The sequence below is a fragment of the Egretta garzetta genome, unplaced genomic scaffold (assembly GCF_000687185.1).
Source record: "Egretta garzetta isolate BGI_Z169 unplaced genomic scaffold, ASM68718v1 scaffold241, whole genome shotgun sequence".
NCBI classification, from domain to species: domain Eukaryota; kingdom Metazoa; phylum Chordata; class Aves; order Pelecaniformes; family Ardeidae; genus Egretta; species Egretta garzetta.
In genome coordinates this window covers 2,108-28,481 of record NW_009258675.1, presented here as the reverse complement: position 1 = coordinate 28,481, position 26,374 = coordinate 2,108, and the positions used below count along the sequence as shown (strand labels likewise).

General features: G+C 37.1%; 1 protein-coding gene across 4 annotated transcripts in view; it reads left to right on the top strand.

The window, feature by feature from the left end:
• Window positions 1–25,139, top strand: part of MAEA (macrophage erythroblast attacher, E3 ubiquitin ligase) — a 46,819-nt gene extending 21,680 nt beyond the window's left edge. For 3 of the 4 annotated variants that reach the window (XM_035888614.1, XM_035888613.1, XM_035888615.1), the window contains exons 4-10: window positions 10,867–10,989; window positions 11,865–11,978; window positions 13,979–14,055; window positions 19,670–19,778; window positions 22,564–22,697; window positions 23,363–23,558; window positions 23,982–25,139. In XM_035888614.1, coding sequence (XP_035744507.1) covers window positions 10,867–10,989; window positions 11,865–11,978; window positions 13,979–14,055; window positions 19,670–19,778; window positions 22,564–22,697; window positions 23,363–23,558; window positions 23,982–24,077 — 849 coding nt within the window. In that variant the 3' untranslated portion in view covers window positions 24,078–25,139. The remainder of the gene's footprint in view (window positions 1–10,866; window positions 10,990–11,864; window positions 11,979–13,978; window positions 14,056–19,669; window positions 19,779–22,563; window positions 22,698–23,362; window positions 23,559–23,981) is intronic. The other variant, XM_009648862.2, reaches the window with a different exon arrangement.
• Window positions 25,140–26,374: the final 1,235 nt, after the last annotated feature.

Here is a 26,374-nt window from a genome sequence, read left to right as displayed (position 1 = left end):
TATGAGGACAGGCTGAGGGAGTTGGGCTTGTTCAGCCTGGAGAAGAGAAGGCTGCGGGGAGACCTGAGTGTGGCCTTTCAATGCCTAAAGGGGGCCTATAGGAAAGATGGGGAAAATCTTTTTACTAGGGCCAGCTGTGACAGGACAAGGGGTAATGGTTTTAAACTAAACCAGGGTAGGTTTAGACTAGATATAAGGAAGAAATTCTTTACAATGAGGGTGGTGAAACACTGGAACAGGTTGCCCAGAGAGGTGGTGGAGGCCCCATCCCTGGAAGCATTCAAGGCCAGGTTGGACGGGGCTCTGAGCAACCTGATCTGGTTAGCGGTGTCCCTGCTCCTGCAGGAGGGTTGGACTAGATGACCTCTAGGGGTCCCTTCCAACCCCAAACATTCTATGATTCTATGAATAAGAGAAACTTGAATGCTTCAAGTCAAGCTGCATGGATTTTAACCAAGTACCAGATCTCTTCTTCATACTCTTCTACATCATTGTTCTTTTTTTCAACCCCAAAGTTATAGGTTCTTGCTTTATAAGTGTTCCTCAGCACTGTGAAATGGAGCCTTCAGCTGAGACTTCAGTAGAAGACTGCTGAATGATTTCTTTCTGTGTGTTACAGGGCAAAATCTCAATGAAGCTGCCATTTTTGAGGCCTTTCCCTGAATAACTGTTCCTACCATAATAACTGTTCTCTTCCCGCCCCCCTGCAAAAAAAGAGGTTGAAAATGATCTGCACATTTGAGCATCACAAATGGGAACAGTGTTAAGTCTTAACTCACAAAGTGAATGAAAAATGCTCTCTGAGAATACTGTTCTGATCAAAATGTGATAGGCTTAGGTTTGTTTAGGTCTTGCTGAAGTTCACAAGGTTGTTGATAAAGGAGAGCAGATGGTGTTGAACCCATTGCTGCCTGGATTTTAAGGAAAGTTTCATATTTAAGAAGCTGATTGTCTTTGCCTGTCCCACTGGACTGAAAGTTTCTTATGGTAGCTGGTATTCTTGCTCTGAGGGGCTGTGCAGGATAAAGGCGTTCTGTGGTCAGTGAATGTCACAACTGCAGGCAGGTCTGCGCATCAGGAATGTGCAGGTAAGATATTGCTTCTGTGTTTCTGGAGACTGATCTGTGCTCCCCTGAGTCTTTTAGCACTGCTAGAGCTGCATTCCACTTCATGGATGAATAGTCTATCACCACAGCAGACTGATAGCATATACGTATGGAAAAAATAAGCGTGTGCTTTGATACAGCTGTGTTCTACCAGTCTTCTCTCCAAAAGCCTGAAATGGCTATTCAGATTTCACTTACATGGTTAGGTGAATTAGGAGTGAAAACTTAAAATCTCGAGCACAACTTTAAGAACCTAGGAAAGTTAAAAAAAAAATCTGGGAGTGAAACTTAAATCTAAAATAGTCATAACCAATAAGCTACATAATACAGTTCAAGAGCATTGGATCAGTAAACATTTAATGCTTGAGCAGGATGGATGTCAGTACAGTGTGATTGCTTCAGTAAGAAATTCACATGAATGTTAAGAAAAACTTGAGTGAAGGAAGCCATATGATCTTAAAGTTAAAAGCTGAATAAGTACTTTTCTTAACAATCATACCAGCGTACCATTAGAAATCATCCTTGTTAAGACATGTAGTCCAAGAATGGCTTGTAGGCAAACACACAAATATGTATTAAATTAATTCATCAAAACTAGTTTATATGCATAAGACTTCAATTTTAAATAGGTAAATAACATTCAGCATAATGCTTGCATATATTCTTTGCTTCACTGCCATGCAGAACATAGACAAGCTGACTTTCTAAATGTTGAGCTGAACGGCAATAGGTGTCTTTTGGCTGGAACTGTTTGTGTCTCTCTCCTATGACTTGCTGTTCCCACACTAGAGATGTTTGAGAATACTACATACAAAAGAGCTCCTGAACTGGCATGACTTATTTAAAGGTGCCAGGCTGTTAACTTTGGCCTGGTTTGAGTTACCTTAAAGTACTAGGCTATAGACAAGCAAATCAAACTCCTTTAAATGTGTTTTGGCTGTTCTTAGCGTAGGCATGGCAACTTTCGCTAGATTGGTATAATGAATGTCTGGGTGTGTTCATCTGAATTTCAAAGTGCTGTAATTCCTGAACAGCCTTACATCTGCAGTTTGTCTCGAGCATCTTTGGGAATTAGAATTATGTAAATGTGAAATAGTCAAGATCAATGCAGAATAACAAACTTTCTCTTCACAAATCATTTGACACTTCAAAAGCCAATAACATGAAGTGTGCTGTGATGTTGAACATCTTATTTTTTTTCAGTCCTTTTAGACAAAATGAGTTACCTATAACACGTATCATAACAGAGCTAATTTATTACAAAATACTTAGTCTAGAAGGCTAGTGATGCAAGAAAGATTCTTGAATTGAGATTTTATCTAAAGGGAGAATGGTGTTATCACCTGTAGATTGCCTATGCATACAAGAGGTTTGGTTTCAGTTATGCCTCAGTTTTTTCTTATTGTACATTCTTCCTGCCACACATTCCTTCAAAGTGTAAATGTTATTTTACATTTAACACTTTCCCTCATTAGTGTGCTAGATGACAGGAGTTCACTTCTTGTGGATGTGTGTAGCTGCTAATACAGACTGATCCTGCTTGGAAAAAAGCTGCAGGGTTCATGCTTAACTGGCAACAGATTAGTTGTCTTTCCTCTACTGGAAGAGGCCACAACAGAAAATGACCGAGGTAGAGCTAAGACAAGAAGTGCTTTTTTCCCAGCCCAGTGATGCATCTTAAGCTCTAGAGGCTTTGTTGCATTACTCTAGCATAGTCATTTATTACTGTGCTTAGCGTGGTATAATGTAATGCTGGATAAGGTGCAGCCAGCATTTGCTGAGCTACAAAAAATCGCTGAGGCAGGAGTAGAGGATGCATTGGGAAAACAGCTTGCTAATCACCAACCTAAGTGCTAGCTGCAACTGTGAGGCTCTACCAAAGTGGCTTATGTGCCTGAGCAACAGTAGGCAGATGAAACATTTCCCTTTATTTGGCTCTGGAGCACTCAGTACCAGAATATGTATTGTTTTGGTGACCACACCTTAGGAAAGCTGTTAGGAAAGTGCTTTTGCTAGGTATGAGAGCAAAAATCATATACCAAGGAACTTCATAATCTAGTGCAGAAAGGCTTAGGGAGGAAACAGTATGTGGAATCAGAAGTCAGAAAAATTCGAGTTTGAAATCAGACACAAGGTTAGAACGTGATTTTATCACTAGAACCAACTACCCAAAGAAGTCCCAGCATCTCCTTACGTTACATAAAGACAATAATCTTCTGACAGATAATCACTCAATGTAAGTTACTGGGGTCTTTCAAAAAAAAACAGGTAAAATTGAAAGGTCTGTGCTATATAGAGGTCACGGAAGATGCTCTCATGTGAAAGCTCAGTTTACACCACGGGATACTGTGTTTACTTTGTAGGCAAAAACTTTTCTGTCTCTTCTGTTGATGAATCTGTGGTTTGGCTGTCTTTGCTTTTTTTCTAACAACTAGCTCTGCAGCTGGCTTTGGAGTAGGACATTCCATCAATTACTCTATTTTCTCTGTAATCCTGTTAATGTGTGCAACATTATAACACTTAACAGTAGCTTAATGAACTTCAGACAACATCATTATATGAGCAAAGAGTAAGGAGGCCTCTTAATGTCTGTGCCTTACTGTAACTGATCTTCAGTAACTGATGTTGCTGTATTGTCACCACCTATGCCATTGTTTTCTTAATAATTTGTGTTTCCCTTCAATCTCAGTGCAGTTTATATGTACTCTGCATTCACTCTGAAGGATCTTTGTTGTAACCAGCAGCCTTTTACTCTTCCTCTTCTATAGGGGCAGAGGAATGGACTGCAGGGAGAAAGGTCTGTCTTCGGGTTACTGCCGTCAAAACCTATTGCCCTGTCCTACTTTCCACCTGCACCTCACTATTTCTTTCTGTCCATGTTTCCAAGCAGGCAGTGTTATATGGTGTGTTCTAGTCATCGTCCTCCTCCCAACTGACGCATTTTCCACTGCTTCCCCACTGCAGAAATACGCTAACCTCTTCTTCCCCAGATGGTCTGGTTGTCTACCTTGTAGCTCCTTGCATCTGCCTTCTTCCCAAGTTGTGTAAGGATAATCACGGCATCTAGATGATCCCTGAACTTGCTGTGTATTTATCAGAGAGGAAACTTTAACAAACTAATGTATTAATATAGAAGACTAATTTGACCTTTTTGTTCATAATGGTTCATTATTCCATTTCTGTTCTATAGCTGTGTCCTAAATTATGTTGAAGCTTAGATTGCAAGTGGAGTATTCAGTATGCGAGCAGTCACTGAAAACTTAACAGTGTTGGTTTTTTTTTTAAAGTTGTTGTTTTAGAGTGGCCTAAGTAAGCATTTATTGTATTTCATATACAAATAGCTTGAGTGAATGCTTACCATACCACTAAATGCTGAAGTGCATCAGCAGAGCCTTTTTTAATATGAAGGTGGTGCTCTTATGTGTGTAATATGTATAGATAGTCAGTCTTATTAAAACTGTCATTGGTACATACTCTTGGCAACAAGCCACTGATAGCTTGAGGCATACTGGCCTATTTTCAGTTTTGTATTGATGCTAGTAAGCAATTAAAAATAAACAATTTGCTTGTTTAAAAAATACATAAACAGCATCTTATGATAGTATGAATCACCTATTTTATACAACAAGTAGCCTATTTTATGACTGATTTTTTTTCTACCAGGGAAGCTTTGTCCTCTACAAAATGCTACCTTTTCCCACCTGAATCAAATTTTTTTTAATCTTGTTGTAAGCCTAACTTTTCTTGGTTGAATCATCTCGTTTTGAGGATAGCTCATGGGGGATTTGAAAATATCAAGTATTGCTTGTTTTAGTATTGTTTCTGTTTGGTTTTGAGCCTTGTTAAAGATTCACATTTCATGTGTGAAATATTCTGGAATTTATTTTAATACGTAAATGTTCATGTGACTTACAAGGGATTTTATCATGCATTCTTTCTGGCAGCTTTCCAGAATTGTGGCTGGATATGTCATAAAATAAGCACTTGAATTTATGTGGAGACCAATGGAAAGGAATGACTATTGACCTGGCTGCTCCAAATCTTAAAATAGGTTACATAAATTAAAACCCTCACATGAACACTACAGAAATTTTGAGCAAAAGCTGTATTGCTACTGGAGAAATGATGCTTTTGTTCTTTCAAAGCCATTTTTGACGTAAGATCAAAAGCGAAGTCACTTTTTTGTTCTATCCAGTGCTGGACTGTATGAGCAGTTTTCTTGGTGAATTTAGAGCCACACGTCTAGATCTGAAACTGTATATTAAAGACTTTAGGTTTTATATTTGGGAATGGACTAATCAAAAAATTTATTAAAGAGGCAAATCATCACTGACTCTAAAAACTATTTGTAGTGAAGTTCAATTTTTTACCTGCTGTGAAACACCAACTCTACCTCTCATAGTAATCTACATACTGCTCTTTTAGTTATGACTGTGAAACTAATGAATGATGGTAATTTAAGTGAAAAATTAATTTGTTTGAGGTGTAGTTACAATGTAAAGATGTTTCACTGTTTAAAAAAAAATGTTAGATGAAGTCTTCTGCATATGTGCTGATGTCTAAACAGAAAGCCAGAGCTTTCTAGAGGCATCCCAGGGGCACTCTTAAATTGCCATCTTTGAAGAGGTCACTTCTAGAATGTGGCTAAAACAAAACTCTTGGGTGGAGTTACTGTTGTTGAACTTTGATATCTTACTTTGACTACTGAGATGCGGTTAGTTTATAGTGAAGTGAATAAAGTTTACTTGAGGTCTTTTGGAATAAAAGGATCCTGTGCAAATACTTGAGCATATTATCAGTAGTTGCATAACTCCTACCGAAGAAGAAAGGCCAACAAGCTTGAGAGGCATTCATTATTTTTAGCAAGACTCTGTTTTTTCTGTATTAACTTAGTAGTTCCACATATTTACAGAAACTACTGCTTTTTTCCATTTCACTACTGAATTCTCTTAACTGTGCAGGACCTTAGTTACCAACTCTGTAGTTACAAACTCTAGGCTTAAATTAAGGGTAGTCCACACTTCAATATATGGTTGCTAGATTCTTGCTTGGCTCACAACATTTTAATAGGCATAGATGTGTTTAACTTCAAATTAATGTGAAGCTAAAATACCCAGTTAGAAAAAAATTGCCTTACTACCTTTGTATCTACCTTCTCATTATTTCACAGGTATTATTCTTCAAATGACCTTCACTGTATTTTTGTGAATCACTTTTTCTTCTTTTCTGTAGCACAACCATGTGCATACATTACATTCTGGCCCATTTTAATTTTTCTCTTAGTTTTGATGTCTGAAACTAGTGTTTAAAGCAGTGATTGTTTTTCATTACAAAGCAGTTATTCCATGACTTGTGGAGCCTGGCTTGCTGCAGGTTTGTCCTATAGCTAATGTAAGCTTTATTCTGAATTGTCCCCTCTGTGGAGAAAACCTACAGCAGATCTTCCCAGCATTGACTCTTTGGTATCTACACAACTAGGAAGTGTTTTCTGCAGCCTTTCCCTGCAGTGAGGGCAGGTGCTGGAGTCTCCTGAAAACAGGACACTACTAAGGAGAGAAACCTGGCAAAGAGTGAGATCCCCTGAGAATTCGGCCCCTGTCAACTCCTGCTCACACTGATCAGAGCATCCAAAAGCTGCTGAAAGGAGGGGACATGCATATACATGCTTGGGATGTTCTTACCAAGAACCCGTCTCACAAAATGGGAATGCCATACAGGGATGTCGCTTTTATGTTGGCCAGGAGTATATATGAAGTAATAATCATAATAAATCCTCATTCTTCACAGTATTTTGTACCTTAATAATTGGAGTTCTGTGCAGAATCATAGGGTTGGTAACCTCCCTCCCTGGAGGCACTTGCAGCCTAAAAAGCAGCAGTGATATTTTAAAAGCTATATATACATAAATTGGGCAGAGCACAGGGTGATATATAGATGTATTCTTCGTTTAAATAAGTGTCTCTGATTTCACTTAAGTGTCTTCAGCCTTCATGTGCAGTTTTCTCTAATAATAAATATTCTTCTCTAAACTTTGAACCATTGTAATGGAACTAAGTAGTACTTTTATGATAATGTTCATCCAGGGCTTAAATAGTTACCCTTCTAATACCTGGCTAGTGACTGTTGAACTTTCGTCCAATAGTTGTTTTAAGCAGAAATGATAAAATCTAGGTGGTACTTCCTTGCTTGTACCAGAAGGAAGAAGAATGCTTATGCTGTGTTCCCCCTCGTCAGTGTTTGGATAATTGTCAGTAATACTTAGAGTTGTTCTCCTTCTTGAGCCATTTGAAACTATTTTTCAGTGCAATTGTAGAAGCGTAACTAAATGAAAGCTTGATGTTAATCAGCCTTCCTACCCAATGTCAGGTATTTTGCATTTGTAAGGAAGTTAAGGCAAGGTAATTTAGGCAAAATTATCATGGTAATGTACAGGAGGCTGGAAAGTCTCTGCTGAGAGCTATGGTTTGATGACAATACTGAAGTAATCTGAGTGCAATGCAGGGTTCTCCTATACCTCTGCAGTGCTGGAAGTAAAGCATTGCAATCACTTTAACAATGTGAAAACTGAAATTGTGAAACAAAGGAAGACTTTACAGTGTTGCAAAAGACAGTAATTAAAGACTTCAGAATTGCTTTTTAATTTATGTACAAGTCAGAAAACGTTTGCCATGATGCTGAATGCCGTGTCAGTTGGAGGGGGACTGTGCAGCAACAGATTTCTTGCTTCATCTTTTTCTTCACCTGCAAAACCAGTGGCAGTATTTCTCTAAAATTCTGTATTTATATTCACTCAATTTTGTATGTAAACAAATTATACAAGAGAGGCTCTTCGTAACAGCATATTAAATCTTGATGCTGTTCTGGGAACTGAGAAAGACAGTGTTTCTGTGTGGTCTACATGCAACTCTGAATTGCAGAATACATTCAGAAAACTCTTTGGGATTGGGGTCTTAATGGGGACTTTTCTGACTGGAGCATGAGATACTTCTTATAACTGCTAATGCTCTTAACTGGTTCCCATCCGTACAAGCTGTGGCAGACAAGTGGTACTCCAGTACTAGCCTGTGTAGAAGAGCTTTGCTGGTTTTGATAAAGCCAAATAATTCTCTGATACTCTGTTCTTCTATCTCCTTAGTCTTGGCTAATGAAGTACACCGTGGAGAACCATCAAGAGTAGGCACCACCAAAAAAGGAAGATAGGAAAACATGATCAGATTAAAAAAACTTGGGTAACATGAGCATGTGTGGGTTTAAAGGTTTATTGCCTAATGGTACCTTAGTATTTTTCTTCTATTGATCTGCATGATTAAGATTTCTGACTACTTTTTGTCAAATGCAAAAGCTATTTCTTTCGCTACAAATGGATTTCTTAATGCTTTTTTATATTGTTCCCTAACTTTTTATCTAGTCAGCAGAGAAGGAAATCCTATTTATTGGTGCAATTTAAATGTGATTGTTAGTTCTGAAAGGAACTCTTTTAATTAAAAATGTTCTTCTCTGTTTTCTGGATACATACTGTCTATTTAACAGAGACAGCTGCCAAGCTTTGGCTTCTTTTGGCAACCGCGAATCTAATTAGCATTTCTCTACCAAATAGAACCTTTTTATTTTAAATTTGCAAAAGGAATGTAGGAATTCTCTTTTATTTAAGAGAGTTTTGTCTGCCTCAGCAGGAGCTACAGTCCTTTTGCTCACAGTTGAGCATTGCTATACTAACACCTGATTGATAAATATATATAGTTGGGATTCTCACCAGCTCATTCAAATCAAACAAATGCTGCTCTTATGCTTCTTTAAAAAATAAAAAAATTGTTTTGTGATGAAGCTTAAACTATAAAAATCTACTAAATTAGATGAAACCAGTCATTTGTTGTCTGCCTAGCATATGCAGTCCTTTTTTAATGTAGAAGAAAATGGGTTTGTCTTAATTTGGTGTAAAAGTAAATGCTGTTAATTAAGAGGATGCATAGCTCAAATAAGCTTGAGGAGATGTATGGAAATGTTATTATTTTTAACTCAAGTTGAATAGTCTTTCTATTCAGCAGCTATGTGGAAAAATATACAAGCAAGCTAATGAATATGGCTGCATTATACGTCAAATTACTTATACAGATGAGTTACATGGGTAAGAGGTTTTTATGTGGTCACCTTATCACGCACAGGGGAATAATGCACTTTTTTCCACTTGAGCATATCATCAGAAATACTTCAGACTACCAAGGAGATTACTCTCCTGTTCTTGTAGGAAAAGGTCCAAAAAAGAAAAGCATCTTTTGTGGAATAGGTTGGCATTCTTTCAGTCCATTTGCCAACACACTGATAAAAAAAGGTATTTTTTGTTATCTTTAAGGGGGATGGGAGGAGTCATTGAAAGTCCAATCCTAATCTTGTTCTATAAACTTGCAGCTGCTTTAGCTCTGACTTCAGTCCGACTTACCTGATTTTGGTAATGCTAGAGCTGCATGAAGCCCTTTATTCTTTTAAGGGTGTAATGTTTTTGTTGCTGTGGTCATACAGTCTGTAAAAGATAGTTGCATGTCAACTGCCCTTAACACAGAGAAAGCTTTAGAAAAAAGTTGGAACTTGTGCTTCAATGTAAGAATTCGTGGGGCTTGGTTTACATTTTTGTACATAACCATTCTGACAGGCTTAGCTAGATCTGGTCCACTTTTGCAATAGTATTAGACTTCTTACATTTATAAGGAAAAATTAACTAATTAAATGCGAGATCTAAATGTGATGTATCTGATGCTACTTCTATTTTTTATCTTTGTCTCAGGGAGGTATAAATCCTAAGACTAAGTGTATTCAGCTGTTCTAACAGCTGAAAATGCCATCTATTTGAGAGTGGTTTTGTTCGTTAGAGCTACTGTAATATTTGTCATGTTCAGCATTTTTCTGTGAAGTCTACATAAAAACAAACTTATTCAAAATTAGAGTGCATATTAATCAAATATTTCAGTACTGGATTTCTGTTTGTCTGTTGAATTATGGTTTCTTACAGCATGTTTTCTTCAGCAAAGTAGGAACTGTCACAGCATAACATGTTTACACAGCTCCGAAATAACTGCCAGTAGTGCCAATTCAGAATGGATCTACCTAAGTCTTTTTTTTTTGTGGCCCACCCATTGCCCAACTGTTTTTTCATATAATAACATTGTTTTATCACCTCAGTGTTGGATGTTGTAGACAGAACTATTGTAAGCAATTGAAAGTCTGTAGCTTATAATGTTTAACAAAGTGAGAGAAAATATATTGGATGCCTCAGACCATTATAGGACTTTGCTTAAAACTCAGTAGTTATAGATGGCTAGGTAAAGTAGATTCAGGTTCTTCTCTTTTATCTAGTTCTTGCTCACTTTAGCAAATGTTATGACACTATCATGGTCCAATTGACATAGTAGGCCAAGCTTTGAGGAAACCAAGTATTCTAGTAAGTGTGAACTGCAATGAAGAGATCATGGGATCTGGTCACTTTCTGCGTAGAGCTCCTAGGTTTAATCTTTACTCTTATTTTTTTTCTAGTTCTGCTGTATAAGTAGACTCAGAAAAATACTGACCCTATCAGAATATCTCAGTGCATGGAAATGCAGTTCTTAAAATATACTGTAACATCTTTTTGTAAAGTACTATCCTGAAAAACAGAGGTCTCTAGAACAAAGTCTTTTGTATCTCTGTATTCCAGTTCTGTTGAAGGGTAGATTGCTGTGTAAGTGTCAGTACGGTTTAACAAGACCTGCTTTCCTTTTTGTTTTTGAAGGACTTGGTAAATATTGAGATGTTTTTGACGGCTAAAGAAGTAGAAGAGTCATTGGAAAGACAAGAGACTATGACTTGCTTGGCTTGGTGTCATGATAACAAATCCAGGCTCAGAAAAATGAAGGTATGAAAATGTAGCATGTTGCTATTTTGCTTAAATTGTTTTCTAAACTACTTGGACATTTGATGTGGTCAATTTGGTTTAAATTATAGATCTTGAATGAGGCCTTGTATAAAAGTAAGGACACTAAGTACAAAACTCTCCTTTTAAGAAGGCGTAGTAGGAGCTAAACTAGCTCATGCAAATGCCAAACCTGAAACAGAGTGATAGGTCATCTTATGGATGCACGTGTTGTCTGGAAAAATGATGCTCAAAATAATAATATTCAGTTGGTTTTAGTGTGACTTACAAAATCCTAAATACAGAAGTATATAATGTCTTAATGCATGTGAACTTACATTTATAACTCTTTGCATTCTGCTGACAATATAATTCAGTTTATATATGAAGATGTCTTAAGAGTGAGATTAATTGGTAAACCTATGACCTCAGCTTTAACACTGAGAGAAATTTCATACAGGTTTTTTTCTTAGTATTTTAAGTGTTGTATACAAGAACATAAAACTTGACTAAAGAACTAACTTTCTGCGAGAAACTACTGTTGAAATGTTTGTTTCAAAAATAAAAGCAGAGTCTAATCAAGTAATAAACACAGTAAGTCGTCTTCTAGCCATTGGACACCATGACCTGGACATGCTGTACACTTGTTCCTATGCAGTTGGTTTAAATTTCCTTGTCTGTTAAATTCTGCATTTCAGAATATGCTGTAATCTTTTATAGGGCTTGCAGAAATCTGTTTTTAACTGATATTAACCAAAATCCCCGCCTCCCTCAAGGATGCTTGTGTCTTATTTTTTTTTAAACTAAGCGCTTTCTTTAACCAAAAATGTTTGAGTGCACTTAACGATAAGCAAAGAGTGACGTTCTCTGTCACTCAGGGGCGCCAAAATGAGAATGAACCGAAGATGGGACGCAAAAGTAAATCGGCCAGTGATTACTCTAAAGAAAATGATGATCTTGTTATGGAAACCATTAAAGGAAAACCAGAATTGGTATGTAAACACTATTGCATAATTATACTGCTAAAAAATCCCCCTTGTGTAATCTTAATATGTTAAGTAATTTAAGAACTAAAATCTGAACATCTTACTCTTTCATCACCTATCTTCAACAAACAATAAATAAGGAAAAATCTTCCCCATCCCTCTTTTTGGAAAACAACAAAAAAAAAAAATCTATTTCTGCAAGCCCTACTCTTTTTTTTTTTTTTTTTTTTAAACAAAGTAAAGCTAAGGCTGTGAGAGATCAGAGTTGGAAGAGAAATCACTATGCTTTTTGAAACACAAATAAACATTTTTTTTTTTTCTGTTTCTGGTTGCTTAGCTACTCATCAATGTTAATGTCCTAAAATCCCAGCCATCACCTTAATGCAAGCTGAATCTAAAAATTAAACTGTATGTTGGCCTGGGAAAGCATGCAGTCCTATAGTCTGTACAGATGTGAGCTATCTAAACTCTTGTGAATAGCTGCTGTGGAGTTGTTTGAAGGTATACAAAGTTGAAATGTATGCATCATCTGAATGTCTAGGACTCTTCTAGTTACGCTTGTCTGCAGATTCCATACAGCTGTTGGCTTGCAGCTTACTTGAAGATTCATAAAAACAAAACACAAACTCTGAAGGTTGCTTTGGGATGTGGGTTTTTTGCTTTAGAAACAGTTTAAAAAAATACTAAGTCCTAGGATTTAGTATCATTAAAAGTTAAACTTGATCAGTTTTTTAGTAGAAATGAACTTAGCTAAAATTCTAAATGAGGGTTTTGTGTAGATTTGAATAACGGTATTTTTAAAAAGTCTTATTTGAAAATTTAAAATAAAGTAAAGAAGAAATTTTTATTCTCTGCTAAACATGGGCTTGAGTACAGAAAAACACATAGCTGGAAAAGAATGTTTTCTATTCCTTAAGTATAGTTTAACATATGACAGAATGCATCATTTTTATGTTCAAATGGCTTACACTTCAAATCTTAAAATAAGCAATTGTTGCAATGTGTGCATTAGTCACCCCAGGCAGTTAACTGATACAAATTTGGAGTTGCTCAAATTCCTACTGAAGTCACTGAGGAATTTTGATATTACTGTGCTGATGGACAATAAACAAAAGGCAACTATTCATTAGAAGCATGGGGGAAGAAAAAAACATTTGCCAAATGGAGCAGGGTTACTCAAGGAATACAGTTCAAGATTCAAAGGACTTTGGGTTTTTGTTGTTTTCTTAAGGTAATAAAACAGTTGACTGTGTCCCTATAAAGAAGCATAGTGACTTGTTCTTTTATGGGGGGAGAATCTTTTTCTTTTTAATTCCACATATTCAAAGTTTTTTTATAGATTTTGTGAACTGGTGATGGAATTTGATTTAAAGGGACACTGTCAACTTCATTAGGCTTCAAATTTTACCTTTTTCCAAAAAACAGGTAAATGCCACTTGGTTTTCTTGTTTGAGACTTGTTTCCAGCATGGCTTTTAGATGTTTGACAAGAAGAGCAGGATAGAAGTTTGAAGAGAGGGAGGGAGGGGATTGCAGCAACTTAAACTCTGTGCTGTTTTTTGTTAATATTGGGGACTTTCAAAATAGTGTTCAAAGACTTATTTCTTCCTTGCAGTCTGTGGGTAGACTTCTCTTGTTTAAATTGTACTTTCTTACAATTTAAAGTAGTAGATTGAACAGAAGTTTGTGGCTATGTGACAAAGAAACCACCTGTTGCTCTGACTTGCAACTGGAGTAACAATGTTGTCCGTTGTTAGGAAAAAGTTCATCCCTGCTAAATACTGAAGGAAGCAAGAGGAGGAGGGGTTTGTTTGCTTTTAGGGAATTCTGTGCTGATGTCTTGTCTGTAAAGTCAGCATTTCAACTTTTTTTTGCATGAATGCCTAAAAGCAAGCAAACAAGGATGCATGTTAACACTTTCTTCTTTGTTGTGCACATGTAGTACTTAACTCACTGTGCAGTGCAGTTTTGGCACCGTCTAAGACCCTGTCTTGTCTTTAATCTCAGAGCTGTCTGGAGTTCAGCCTAAGGATTCAAGAGTTCATTGAACTCATTCGACAGAACAAGAGACTGGATGCTGTGAGGTATGAAATTAGGATGCTTATCAAACAATTTTCTTAACAAGATGGTATTATGCTTCATTAGAAACATGTGACTATTATTGCAACACCCAGAAGCTCCACTGCTGTAAAGGATCTTGCTAGTATTGTGATCGGTCTTTGGATTTAAACTGGGGTTGAATTTTTGTAAAGGCAAGGTGTCGTTCCACAGATGCACCTTTTTAAAAACTTAATATGGTCGCTGAAACTCTGTCTCTTCTTACTCTTCAAAATAAAGGTTTAGAAGATTAATCTGTTTTTATAAAACAATTGTATCTTCTGGTGGCATACAATGCAATGAACGTATTTACCCTTAACTAATTTTCAAGGGGTACAGCTAGCTCCTCATAGGAACTCATTATAGTTTTAATCACAAAAAATACTAAAAGGTTAATGAAACACCTATCTAAAGCTTAACACTTCAATTTTGACTGAATTCTCTTCTGCTTTACTGTCTTTAAACTTTTTGTTCTACAGGTTATGCTTTAGGCCATGTTCACCTTTAGTATTGAATGGATAATTTGGAGTTCTGTGTTGTCATGTATGTTAGAATAACAAGCTATGTTATGTTATCCCCGTTCCCTTCCCCAGCCCCAAATAAAGAAACCAACTCTATATCCATTTTCACCTCTTGAACTAGCTCAGTGGGGACTACTTTGAGAAGAGTAACACTGCCCAACGTGGTGTGAATGTGCAATCTGATAAACTCCAGATAATTTTAATATTAATAATTAAAAAAACCCTACATGCTAGCATTTAGATATATGCACTTACCCTTCGATAGAGTTCTTGTATCGTAAGGAACTGTCATGTACTTATGAAAACGATGAAAGACACTCAACTACATTATCTGTCTCCTGAAGCCCATGGTGCTCTTTATAGCCAACAAATACTGTGCCTTTGTGCCTTTAACTTTATTTTCTGCTAAGTTTGCTGCTTTGCCAAATGTGCAGTCATGCATCTTAACAGTGAGTAGTCCATGCTCTAAGAACTATTTTCTTTGAGCTGCAGCTTCCTTATGTAGCTTGGAAACCAGAGGGCAGGCACAGAGCTGAACTAAGGAGATAGGCTGAGAACTGGGACAAAGTAGATAAGGTCATTCTGTATTTGATTGTTGTTGCTGGATATTTGTTTTCCTCTGATCCCTTTTCCACATCAGAACTGGTAAAATTTGCAAGTTGTCAACCCTCAAGAGGACTCAGCACTCCTGGTGTGGAATAACTTGTATGTGTAATAGCCTCTGAGGTTTAAAACTTACAGCTCCTATCTACATTGCAAATAGGCATCCATACTGAATATTGTTAGTGGTGAAGCATGTATATTCCATATACCTATTGAAATTCAGGGTTGGCATGTATTTTATACTCAGCAATTATAACTTGCCAGTCATAACAATGCTGTTTTAACTTCATAACATCTTGTAAAATGAAAAGGAGCTACAGAAGTCCTGTATCTTAATTCACTCCTTTTTAACAGGGTGAGTTTTGATATTTGTACATTCAGAGTTCAACACCTTAATGCTTGCCTTAAATAATGTGGCTTAAAAATGTTAGTTTTCACCATTTCATTCTACTTTGCTTCAAAAATAAATATGCAATTAATAAGGAAATATATTTCGGGAAGGTGTAGCATAAATCTCATTGCTTCTAGCGAACCATTGCAACTTGTGTTTTTATTAGCCTGCTTCTGTTAAGTGCCTGCAGCAGGATTCTTTCAGTATTGTGTCCATGGTGCAATAAATAGGTCAGGCATCCATTAGAAAGCAGAGAAAGAGGCTGTTTACCAAGTAGTTTCCTGTATGAGTGGAACTCAGAGAACTGACATTTTGTTGAAACGCAGCTGGTGTTTAAATAAGTTTGAAAGCTTTGCTTGCTGCCTGCTGAGAACCTCTAGTGACATACTGCTTTTAGGTTAAAATTGATGTGAGCTTTAAAAATATACATCTTATTAAATAAGTGTTTGAATTTCTGTAGCTTTTTAGAATATGAGTACAAACAGACCTTCCTCTAAGTTAGCTTATGAGAGTAGTCTTGGAAGTGCAAGTTTCAATAATGTACAAAAACTGTTTCTTGAATACAAAGCGTAAATCTCCTAAGCTTAAGTACATCACAAAGTTTTTTTACCTGGTGTCATTAGCCTTTAAATCCCACAGCCTCTTTAGGGTTTCTTTGTAAAGCTCATATCTATTACAGTAACAATGAATGACTGGTGACACTAATTTCACACTTGGGGGTCTCATTAATTTCATTCTGGGAAATCTGACAGTGTTCTGCTACTTTGCTCTTACAGGATGCTAGATACAGAGTTCTTAGCTAAAAGCTTAACAAAACACCCTGTGCACTTCTTGTCCTTGGGATATAAAATACAAAAGGAGTAAATAAAAACAGCTGATGAAGTGCGGAGTTAGGAGAAAGTGGCCACTGTCTATTAAACTCTCCTACAAGGGTGAATAAACACAGTTTATTCCTTTATTTTTTTATTAGGGGGCAGGGTGGGGGGTGGGGCTGAACAGGTGTATAAAAGTAATAAAACTTTCAAACACTTTGAGTATAAATTTTGCCAGCAGTCATAATGGTCTCTGAGATAAAGGCATTCAGGTGTCAGTCAGAAAGACTGAGCAGAAAGATAAGTTCTTTCTTGGTAAGATCCTATGTTTGTGTTCAGTTATTGCTACTTCCTGATAAATAAGTTCATTCTTGTATTCAGGCATGTGTAGATATACACATACACACTGTATAGCTTATACTTTTTTAACAACTTAATATACCCTTAGAAGTCAGTAAACTGTAAATCTTCAAGTCTTCATAAATATCCTTTCATTCTTGGATTTGTCAAGTACAATGTCTGCTGTACCTGCTTCGGCCAGAGGAACAACTATTTCAAACAAAAGGTGGTGGACTTTGTCCCCACTGAGTTTACAGAATCATTCTGGGATTTGAAAACCAAAATTTTCTACCTATTACTTTGATCAGTCACAAGAATATAGTGGTTTCACTGGTCACGATTTAAAAAAAAAAAAAAAAAAAAAAATTTAGCCCCCTGCTCTAGCTGTACTGACTAGTGTGTGCTAATGGTGGTAAAAGCATTGTAGAGCATAAGGTTTGGACAAAGAGGTGGGAATAGCTGAATGAAAAGGGGTGAATAATGGCATAAGGGCAAATAAGGTGTTATTTAAATGTTGTGCATTGAGGAGTACTCACATAGTGCTGTTTCTTGCTTCCCAATTTAGGGGAAAAAAAATACTTCAGAGTGCTATGAATTAATGAACTTGCTTCTCTTTTAAAGGATATCTTCACTTTAATTTCTCTGTATTGGCACTCAGAGGGTGAAGTTCAGACATTAGCATGGCAGGCTTTGTGGGAAAACTTCCTTGTTTTCTCAAGAGGCATAGGCGGATGGAAGGTCAGGAGATGAGGACTAACAGAAGGTCACTTTAGAAAATCTAATTCCTTCTGGCTGAACCCAAAATGGCTACCAGATCCCAGCATGTTCAGTACTTTGCAGATGATGGAAGTGTTGGATTGCTGAGCACTACGCCTTTGAATGGCTAACACACACATAGTGATTATATATCGTACATACACAAAACAAAGTGTTAATTCTAGCTCTTTTTGAGCACATACTGTAAGCGTGGCCAGTATTTGCCTGTTGCAGCTCAGGGCCTTCCTTCTCTGGAGATATTCAAAGCCCGCCTGGAGAAAGTCCTGTGTAACATGCTCTAGGAGAACCTGCTTTAGTAGCGGGGTTGGACTGGATGATCTCCCGAGGTCCCTTCCAACCCTTGCCATTCTGTGAGAAGGGGGATGTATTGCTGAAATGCTGTCTGTAAGAGCAAATTGTCAAGGCCTGACGGGAGTTAGGACCACAGTACTAACGGGGCTGGTGCAAAACTGAAGCACCGCTCCTGCTTTAACATCACAGAACACAAATGCACAGTGATCAGTTCTTTAAGATTATTTTTTTTCCTCTTCTCCCTCATGCATGCACACAGTTATTTAGCTTAACTGGTAGGTCTGAATTTTTTACTTTGCCTAAGCTTTCTTTTAAATAGCTATCACTTTCATCTGCAGCTCTGCCCTAGCACTTATTTTATCTTTCTTCCAGTATGTCCAGGCTGCCTCGCCTCTTCTCTCAGGCCGTGGGTTTTGTACTTCTGCTCTCATAACAGTAATCACCTGGAGAACAATATTTACATTCCTGAATTGCTCACCCGAAATAGGAAGTTGGGTGGAAACAGTCTGTCCTACATAACTTCCATTGCTTCCTGGTTTGGGTGGGAGAGGAAGTAGGGAGTACTGAAACACCGCTAAAGAGTTCTCCTGGCATTGGTGACCTAAGTGTAGTTAGTGGAACACAGAATTAGAAATTAAAAAAAAAAAACAAAACACTAGGTATTATTTTTTAATTCAGCCCATGAAGTGGGCAGTTGGAAAATACTGTATATTCCTAAAAGCAATTTGTAACTTTAAATAGATTTTAACAAGACTCTTTAAAAAGAGCAGTTACCAGAGTACTTCAGAGGTTACTTGGTATCCTCCCTATAATACAAACTGTGGAGAAAATATGGCACGGGGAAGACTTTTTTTTTTTTCTGCACTTGGGCAATGCCAGAAATTCAATGCAGTGCTGATTCCATACTCAGTCTACTATACAACATCTGTGCGCCACTGAAAAGAGGAGCTTTTAGCAGAAATGCTGAATTAATGATCCAGTTTAAATGCTGGAGGGTTTTCCTGCGCACTTAAACTCCAACTTGAGGATTGGTATCTTGGGAAGACTAGATGGGGCGGGCGTTCATACCAGCTTTTAAAGTAGTTGAATATCCTTATAGTATCATAATAATTATCTTTAATAATTCTCATAAAAATTCTTAGTATTAATTTCCTGAAAAATATTAAAGTTTGTATTTTTTCTTTAAATAGGTTTCTGGTAATTCTGTCACTACTTCCAAATATCCAAGTTTTCAGCCTTGTGTGTATCTCTTATCAGTATGCACTAAAGTACAAAAACTTGTACGGAAGTTCTACTTAATTTTTTATTTCCCTGGCAAAAATATTTGCTCTTAACAAGGTGTTTTCTACTACATTACCCTGCAATTTCTTGTAGTCTGCACAGAAAGTGATATTGCCTTCTAGCATCTACCAAAAAAAACCCCCATTTATTCAAAATTAAACATTCTCTCAAATGTCAGTGTAAACAAGGTAGATATTTGAACACTCTTGATGTTTAATGGTTTGGAATAGCTGATTATCAGACTTACCTCACTTGCAAGTGTATGTCAGAGGACTAAGTGTCTACATCGAGCTTGTGTAAGCAGACACATTTCTTCTCATAATTGTGGATCTGTCATTCCAGATGTAGGTGAGGTAAGACTTCATGCTACAGTAAGACATACTGGTTTCTAAGAAATTGCACTGTAAAATTGCTAATTCTTAAAAGCCTTTTTTGCATTCACATTTGCAGGACGTATTTTTTCAGGCCCTTTTGGAGTTCATGATTGAGAGCAGAGTCTAGATTCTCCAAAATCTTACTTAATGCTGTAAATTTACTTGATTTAGAAACAAGGCTATATAATAAAGTTATAAATTCTGTATTTCAGACATGCAAGAAAGCATTTCAGTCAGGCTGAGGGAAGCCAGCTGGATGAGGTTCGACAAGTGATGGGAATGTTGGCCTTTCCTTCAGACACTCATATCTCCCCCTATAAGGTAACATAATGTTTGAAATTCAGTGGTACAGCAGAATAATAAAATACATGTTGCAGGTTTCTTTCTTGACAGGAAAATGGATTGATAAACTGAAGATTGAATGTTGTTCTAATTTTACTTTCTCAGATCCACCTTTGTAATAGTCCTTAATTTTAATAACCAGCCCTTGCCTGTAGATTAACCCAGGCAATGTTTGTATTGTTGCAATTGGATCTTAATATAAGGGACAGATTCCCACTGAGCTAGGCTTACCACAAACCCAGCACTAAAGATCTGTGGGACTTGAAGCATGATATGCAAATATACAGCAAGAGATAAAAGATGGGGAAGTAGAAAGAAAAAATAAGAGGGTTTTTGGTTGGTTTGGTTTTTTTTTTTTTTCAACATACTAGGCTGTGGCCTTAATACACTAGCAGCGGTTCTTAATTCAGCTTCTTAAATTGCTGTTCTTGCAGTGGTTGGGATGAAGAAAGGAAAGATCATTTGAATGATCTGAAAGCAGTATTTTTGACGCTTAAAAGCAAGTGTTCGTTTATTTGGATTATGCAAAATAAAAAATCAATGGTTTAACAAAACAAACACAAAAAAAAAAAATCCCCAAACCAACAACCTACAAAATTAATGTGAATTGCTTTGCTGATCCTGGAATCCTAGAAGGAACCTGGTGTTTTGGATTCTACATTTGATGTGAGCTAAGAGCATAAAGGATAGATGCGTTAGAAGATTGGGTGTAAGACAGAGCATATCATTGGCTTAGTAGTTAGAAAGAAATAGGCAGGAAATAAAAATCCTATGTTTGGTTCGAGGGGCTAGTTTGGACAGAATGTTTCGGTGAAGGAGAGCAAGGAGAAAGGCTAGTGTTGTTTCATGTACACCCATACAATTGGAACAAATTCCCTACCACTTCTTATGGATGTGACTTAAACCATTCTTGTTCATGGAAGTGATGGTTTGGGTCCACCAGTAATTACCTAGATAAACAAAATCATAGCATGCATGCTTGTTTGGAGATACCTTTAACATGTTGAGTAGGAGTTCTGTGCATAAATGGCTTCTTAAAACTGCTTTAAAACTATTTTACATCTGTGAGAAAGTTTGTCAGATCATAATATCTCTATTTGATTTGTATTAATCCAAGGGAAGAAGCATCTTCTGTAACCAATGAATACAACTTTCTCCAGCTTGTTGTCCTATCTTTTATGACTTTAAGGAAAGCACGTTTAATGTTGTGGCAAAACAAGCTGATTTCTTTTGATATCCTTTGAACAACCTTGTGTAGCTGTGGCTGGAATTACTCCAACTGCACATGTAGTAAGCTGCTACTTTTGTGTCCCATTGCCTAGGCCCTTAATCATAAGCTTTACTTAATCATTAGTAGTACTTTATCTCTTTATTATGGACCTGCTGTAGGCTCTGTCTGTTACCTCTTCTCAAGAATCGCCTTAAGGTCAGAACAAAAGCTTCATCTTGGAACTCCAGGAACATTCTGGCCTTGAATGGGGCAGGTGATAGAACAAACGGACGTGCAATCTGGTGGCAGAAACGGTGCTTTTGGATAAAAATTCTCAGGCCAGTCTGACCTTCTTGGGGTGGGGGAATTCCAAGGTACAGGCTACAACAAAAAGTCATGCTGGAATCCATCCTTCTCCAGTGTCTCTACTTGAATGAACAGGGAACTGAGGAGAGGCAGAGCGAGCCAAGGTGGTACAGAGCAAAGCAAAAAGACTGGTGTCTGTCATGGTAAAATCCCTGCCTAGTAATTTTGGTATAACACATTTTGAATTTGATGCTGCTACTCAGTGTATTGTCTGTCACTAAGTCTTTGATTTTCCTTAGAAGCCTGTTTTATAAATTATACAATACATTAAAATGTATTATTGTTTTTCCTAGTTGCCTCAAAGTGTAGCATGCACAGTCGATGATATCAACTTACTTCTAAGATAAATAAACATTGTCACTTCTCATGACCAAAATGCAGGTTATGCATACGAAAGAGAAGGGGTGCTAGCAGAAGAAAGGTCTTTGCCTGTGTATGTATAACATAAGTGAAGACCCTTTGAAAATATACTTCTTACATGACTCTCACAGCATTACTTTTAGAATCCAGTATATCATTGACCTGTGGGTTTACTTCTTGCTTCCATGAAAAAAAAAAAATCCCTACTTTTTACTGTTCCATTTTTTTGGTAACCCACAGCATTACAATATGTATTAAAGAATTTTGTCCTTAAGCGCATAGCTCAGCTAAGCTTTCTCTAAACTGGGGTTATGCCAGCTCTTCAAATTAAAACCTTTTTTCTCTTCAGAACTTATACAAAATTCTGTAAACATTATATATTACAAAGAGATATCAGCAGAATTAGCCTGACCTGAGGTAAAAAGACGATTTTGACTTTTCAGTGTTAATGGCTCAGAAGCTATAGAGCAAACACTCCGCAATACTAATGTTGCTTCATAAGTAGGCTAGTGTTCTAGAAAACTAAATGCAAGAAACAGCGTTACCAGGATTTACATACCTTAATTAGAACATTTGGTAGAAGATGGAAGGAGATTGAATGTTTTTATGCCAGCTATTTTAAGTAGTACTTGATTTAAATAATTTTTCTAGTAAAGCTGTGTTAAAAGGCACTTTCTAAACAAGTACATTCATACTATGCATTAGCATGTATACTTTTATTTTGTGATGGATTCAGTCTAGTGAGTTTTGCACAATTTACCACTCCCAGGCTTTCCCCCCCGGACAATTAGACTGAAAACAACTTACAGTTGCGTTGTTTTTTAACAGGATCTCTTGGACCCTGCTCGATGGAGAATGCTGATCCAACAGTTTAGATATGATAACTACAGACTACATCAGCTGGGAAACAATTCTGTTTTTACTATAACACTCCAGGCAGGCCTTTCAGCTATAAAAACACCGTATCCTTTAATGCAGATGCCACTGTCAAGTGCAAAAAAGCATTGCGGGGTTTTTTTTTTTGTTGTTGTTCTATGGATGCTTTTCAGAGAGTGCAAAGAGGAAATGTGACACTTGAATTTTTGTGCTCATGAGTTGTTTACATGGAGTATGAATTGGGGTGTCTATTAAATTAAAGGGCCCAAATCAAAGTTTTAAGGTGAAATCTACATTGTGCTTGTATGCTAGGTTGTCTTTCCATGTGTCTCAAGTCAGTGCATATATCTGCAGAAGTTAGTGAGCAGAATTATTATTTTTTTAAGCACTTACACACAAATTTACCCTGTCTGGTTATATGTGAATAATCAAATATATCCTGCATCTTTTGAAACTTAGTTGGATTTGCTACACGCTATGGTGTATTAGAGGATTGGTTGGTGCTACTGAAGTGTTCTACATCAGAAACTTTACCTGTAGAGGGTGCCAGCCGCTTGTTGCTCACTCTTGCTCCTTGAAACAAAGCAAGCACTTCATTCTTAATGTACACATTAAACCTGAATTAAGTGGCCCTGTACAACCTATAACCTTGGCTATATTTGCACAGTTTACTATCTTTTATCCAAGGTATGACATTAACTAATTGTGGTTGCACTCTGTGGTGGTTGTTCCTTAACTTTCTGTTAAACAGACAGTGTTACAAAGAGGATGGGAGCTCAAAAAACCCAGACTGCCCTGTGTGTAGCAAATCCCTGAACAAGCTGGCTCAGCCTCTGCCTATGGCACATTGTGCCAACTCCCGACTAGTCTGCAAGATTTCGGGGGATGTAATGAACGAAAATAATCCTCCTATGATGTTACCAAATGGATATGTCTATGGATACAATGTAAGTGTTGAAATCAATGACTTGCTGAAGTCTAAAAAAGCAGTGGTTATAATAACTTTCTATATCAAAGTAAGAGCTTATAAACTCCGCCAGAAAGAGAGAAGTATCTTCTGTACTAACAGAAGAAAAGTAACTTTTGCAGTAATTTTTGAAGGACTGTATACCTCTGTGCTTAAATTGGTCTTTAAAGAAGCTAATGTCTGAATATATGAGTTTATAACATGAAATCAAATGGCACTGGAAATCTTTCCCTCTGGAGAGTGATAATGTAGAACAAGTAACTTCTGTGGGCAAAGACATTTTGACCTCAGACTATAATATGATTTTTTTTTTAAATTTAAAGAAAAGTTTGTTTACTAAACAGTTAAATAATGCTTTGTGTTACTGTTGTGAATATTGCATTTTGATTTCACTCTTTTTCAGTCTCTGCTTTCTATTCGTCAAGATGACAAAGTAATTTGCCCAAGAACCAAAGAAGTCTTCAACTTCTCACAAGCTGAGAAAGTCTACATCATGTAGGTCCATAAAACACATGATGAAGTGCCGCTGGAATTTTGACACAGTGTATATTGGCATACCCTGTAAAGGGGGGGGCCTTAATGTGTGGCAAAGAAGCAAAACCTGCCACCTTGGGGATCAGACCTGTCGGTGGCATTATTGTTTCTTGCGACCAAAGATCAATGAGCAACAATAAACACTCTTTAAAAAGAAAAAAAAAAAAAAAAAAGAGGAATTATGACTTAAGTTTGTACTTGAATAAAAACAAAAACAAATTTTGATTGTTAAGGTTTTGTAACATAAGGTCAAAAATTGGACTCTTCTCAAAAGTACTTTCATCTTCTAAAGGATAACTTTCTTTAAAGATGGACACTTGCACTGGGGGAAAAGTTACAACAGATCTGAAATTAAATCCATTTTTCTTCCCTCTTTTTCACAATTGTCCAAGACCCTTTTGTTATCAAAGATTTCAGTACTACCAATATGTTCTCCTTTAAGCTCCTCTTTGCCTTCTTTATGATCCTCTCGGGAAGTAATCCTGAACACGAATTATGTAACTTATTTCCATGGGAAGATAGTGATGTCTTTGACACAAGACTGGCTTCTCTGGAGGATCAACTAGGGACTGGTTTGAAGGAGTACGAAGTCTTTTTCCCAACCCAAATATTTTAAGGAGGTTGCATAAGTATCAAGAGGAACTGAGAACATTTCAGGCAAAATCCAATGCTTGTTTAAATGTTCTTTTTCCAGTCTACCATAGTGTTAAAGTCCTTCTAAAGTTATTAGTTATGTGCATAGGGTTCAATATGAAATCATTAGTGCTACTGCCTTATTTCTTGCTTTGAGAATGTACTCACATGAAAATGAGCTGGTATTCTTAAGTGTTGGGCGAAGTTTCTGAAGATGCCTTGCAGGATGATTACATAATTTTAGGGTCTAAATAGTATTCATTACTGAAACTAATAGTTCAATTTTAACAACTAAAGAACACATCCTTATGACTTTTCAAAAGAATTAAACCATTGTAGTTTAAACAAAACCATATTGTAGAGGTTTGTATTTAGCGCTTATTTTTGCATGTTGATGTTGATTAGCTAATAAAAGATTGTAAATGTAAAACATGTTAATAAAAATTGTTTTCCATTTGTTGATTATATAAAATTAGAAAGCTCCTTTGTATTTAAAAGTAAAAAAAACCAACTTTTTATAAGGGTCTATCTTAAATGGAGGAACGCAACTTCCAAGTGTTGTTTTTTTAGTGTTCTGCATGATTTAAAAAAAAAAAAAACAACACCCCAACCATAAATGTTGTTCTTCAGGCTCCATAATCAGAGCATTGGTTTAAACTTTTCATATTTGAACAGTATGCTCCAACCTCCATTCCTGTCAATTTTTTTTCTGTCGTTTGCTAGAAGACTGCCTAATGTGCCAGAGACTTTCTGTTAAAAGTTTTGTGGGAGATGCTAGGTGTGAGGTTTTGATGCATGATTGAGGGCTTTACTGAAAGCTAACAAAGAATATTGGAGGGACCACAGCTTCTGGTTGTGCTCAACACTTGAGCATTGCAGATATATAAACCGATTCTGTCAACCACTCTGAAACTGTAAATACAGTGGGATTTCCAGTGGGGTATATCCAAAAAGGTGGTGTTTTCAGTCAGCATATGTTATTGATGGTTCTGAACAGGTATGTCTGGAACACTGTGGAGCTGCCAGCTTGGCAGAGACCACTGTTCCTGCACTCACTGCTGTGGAAGGGTCTGTTTCCCTCAGCATTTTCTGAAGCGGCACACTTAGCGATTCCTTAGAACAACAGCAATGTGCCAAGAGTAGGTGGAGGCAGACAGTGGCAGAACTTGCATCAGTAATTGGAGTAATTGGCTATTAGTTAAGCTGTAACCGATCTCTTCCTTCCTCACGGGGCAAGAGTTGAAGCATCATCAACTCGAGAGGGGAGAGGACATCACCCTGGGGAGCAGCGTTGCTGGAACCCAAGTGGAACAGCATCTGTTTTTCTTTGGCAGATTATTCACAGAATCACAGCAGAAGGGCAAGGATAACTTTGAGAATGGCAGCCTCTCTTTTCCCACTTTACAGAAATGCCTAAAAGTCCAAAGCCAGGAGGAAGGGGTAGGTTTCTTACCAGCCCTGAGGAAATGCAGGGTGACTGCACAACAATTGTAGGGCATGGAAATTGTTGCTTTTGCTTCTCGAAGTACTATTTAGAGCTGTGGTTTCCTGAGATTCCAGCCCTTTTTGCTTTCTGTGGCCTAAGCAGATTGGTGGAGAAATCCACACTCCTAAAAAACCTAGTTTGGG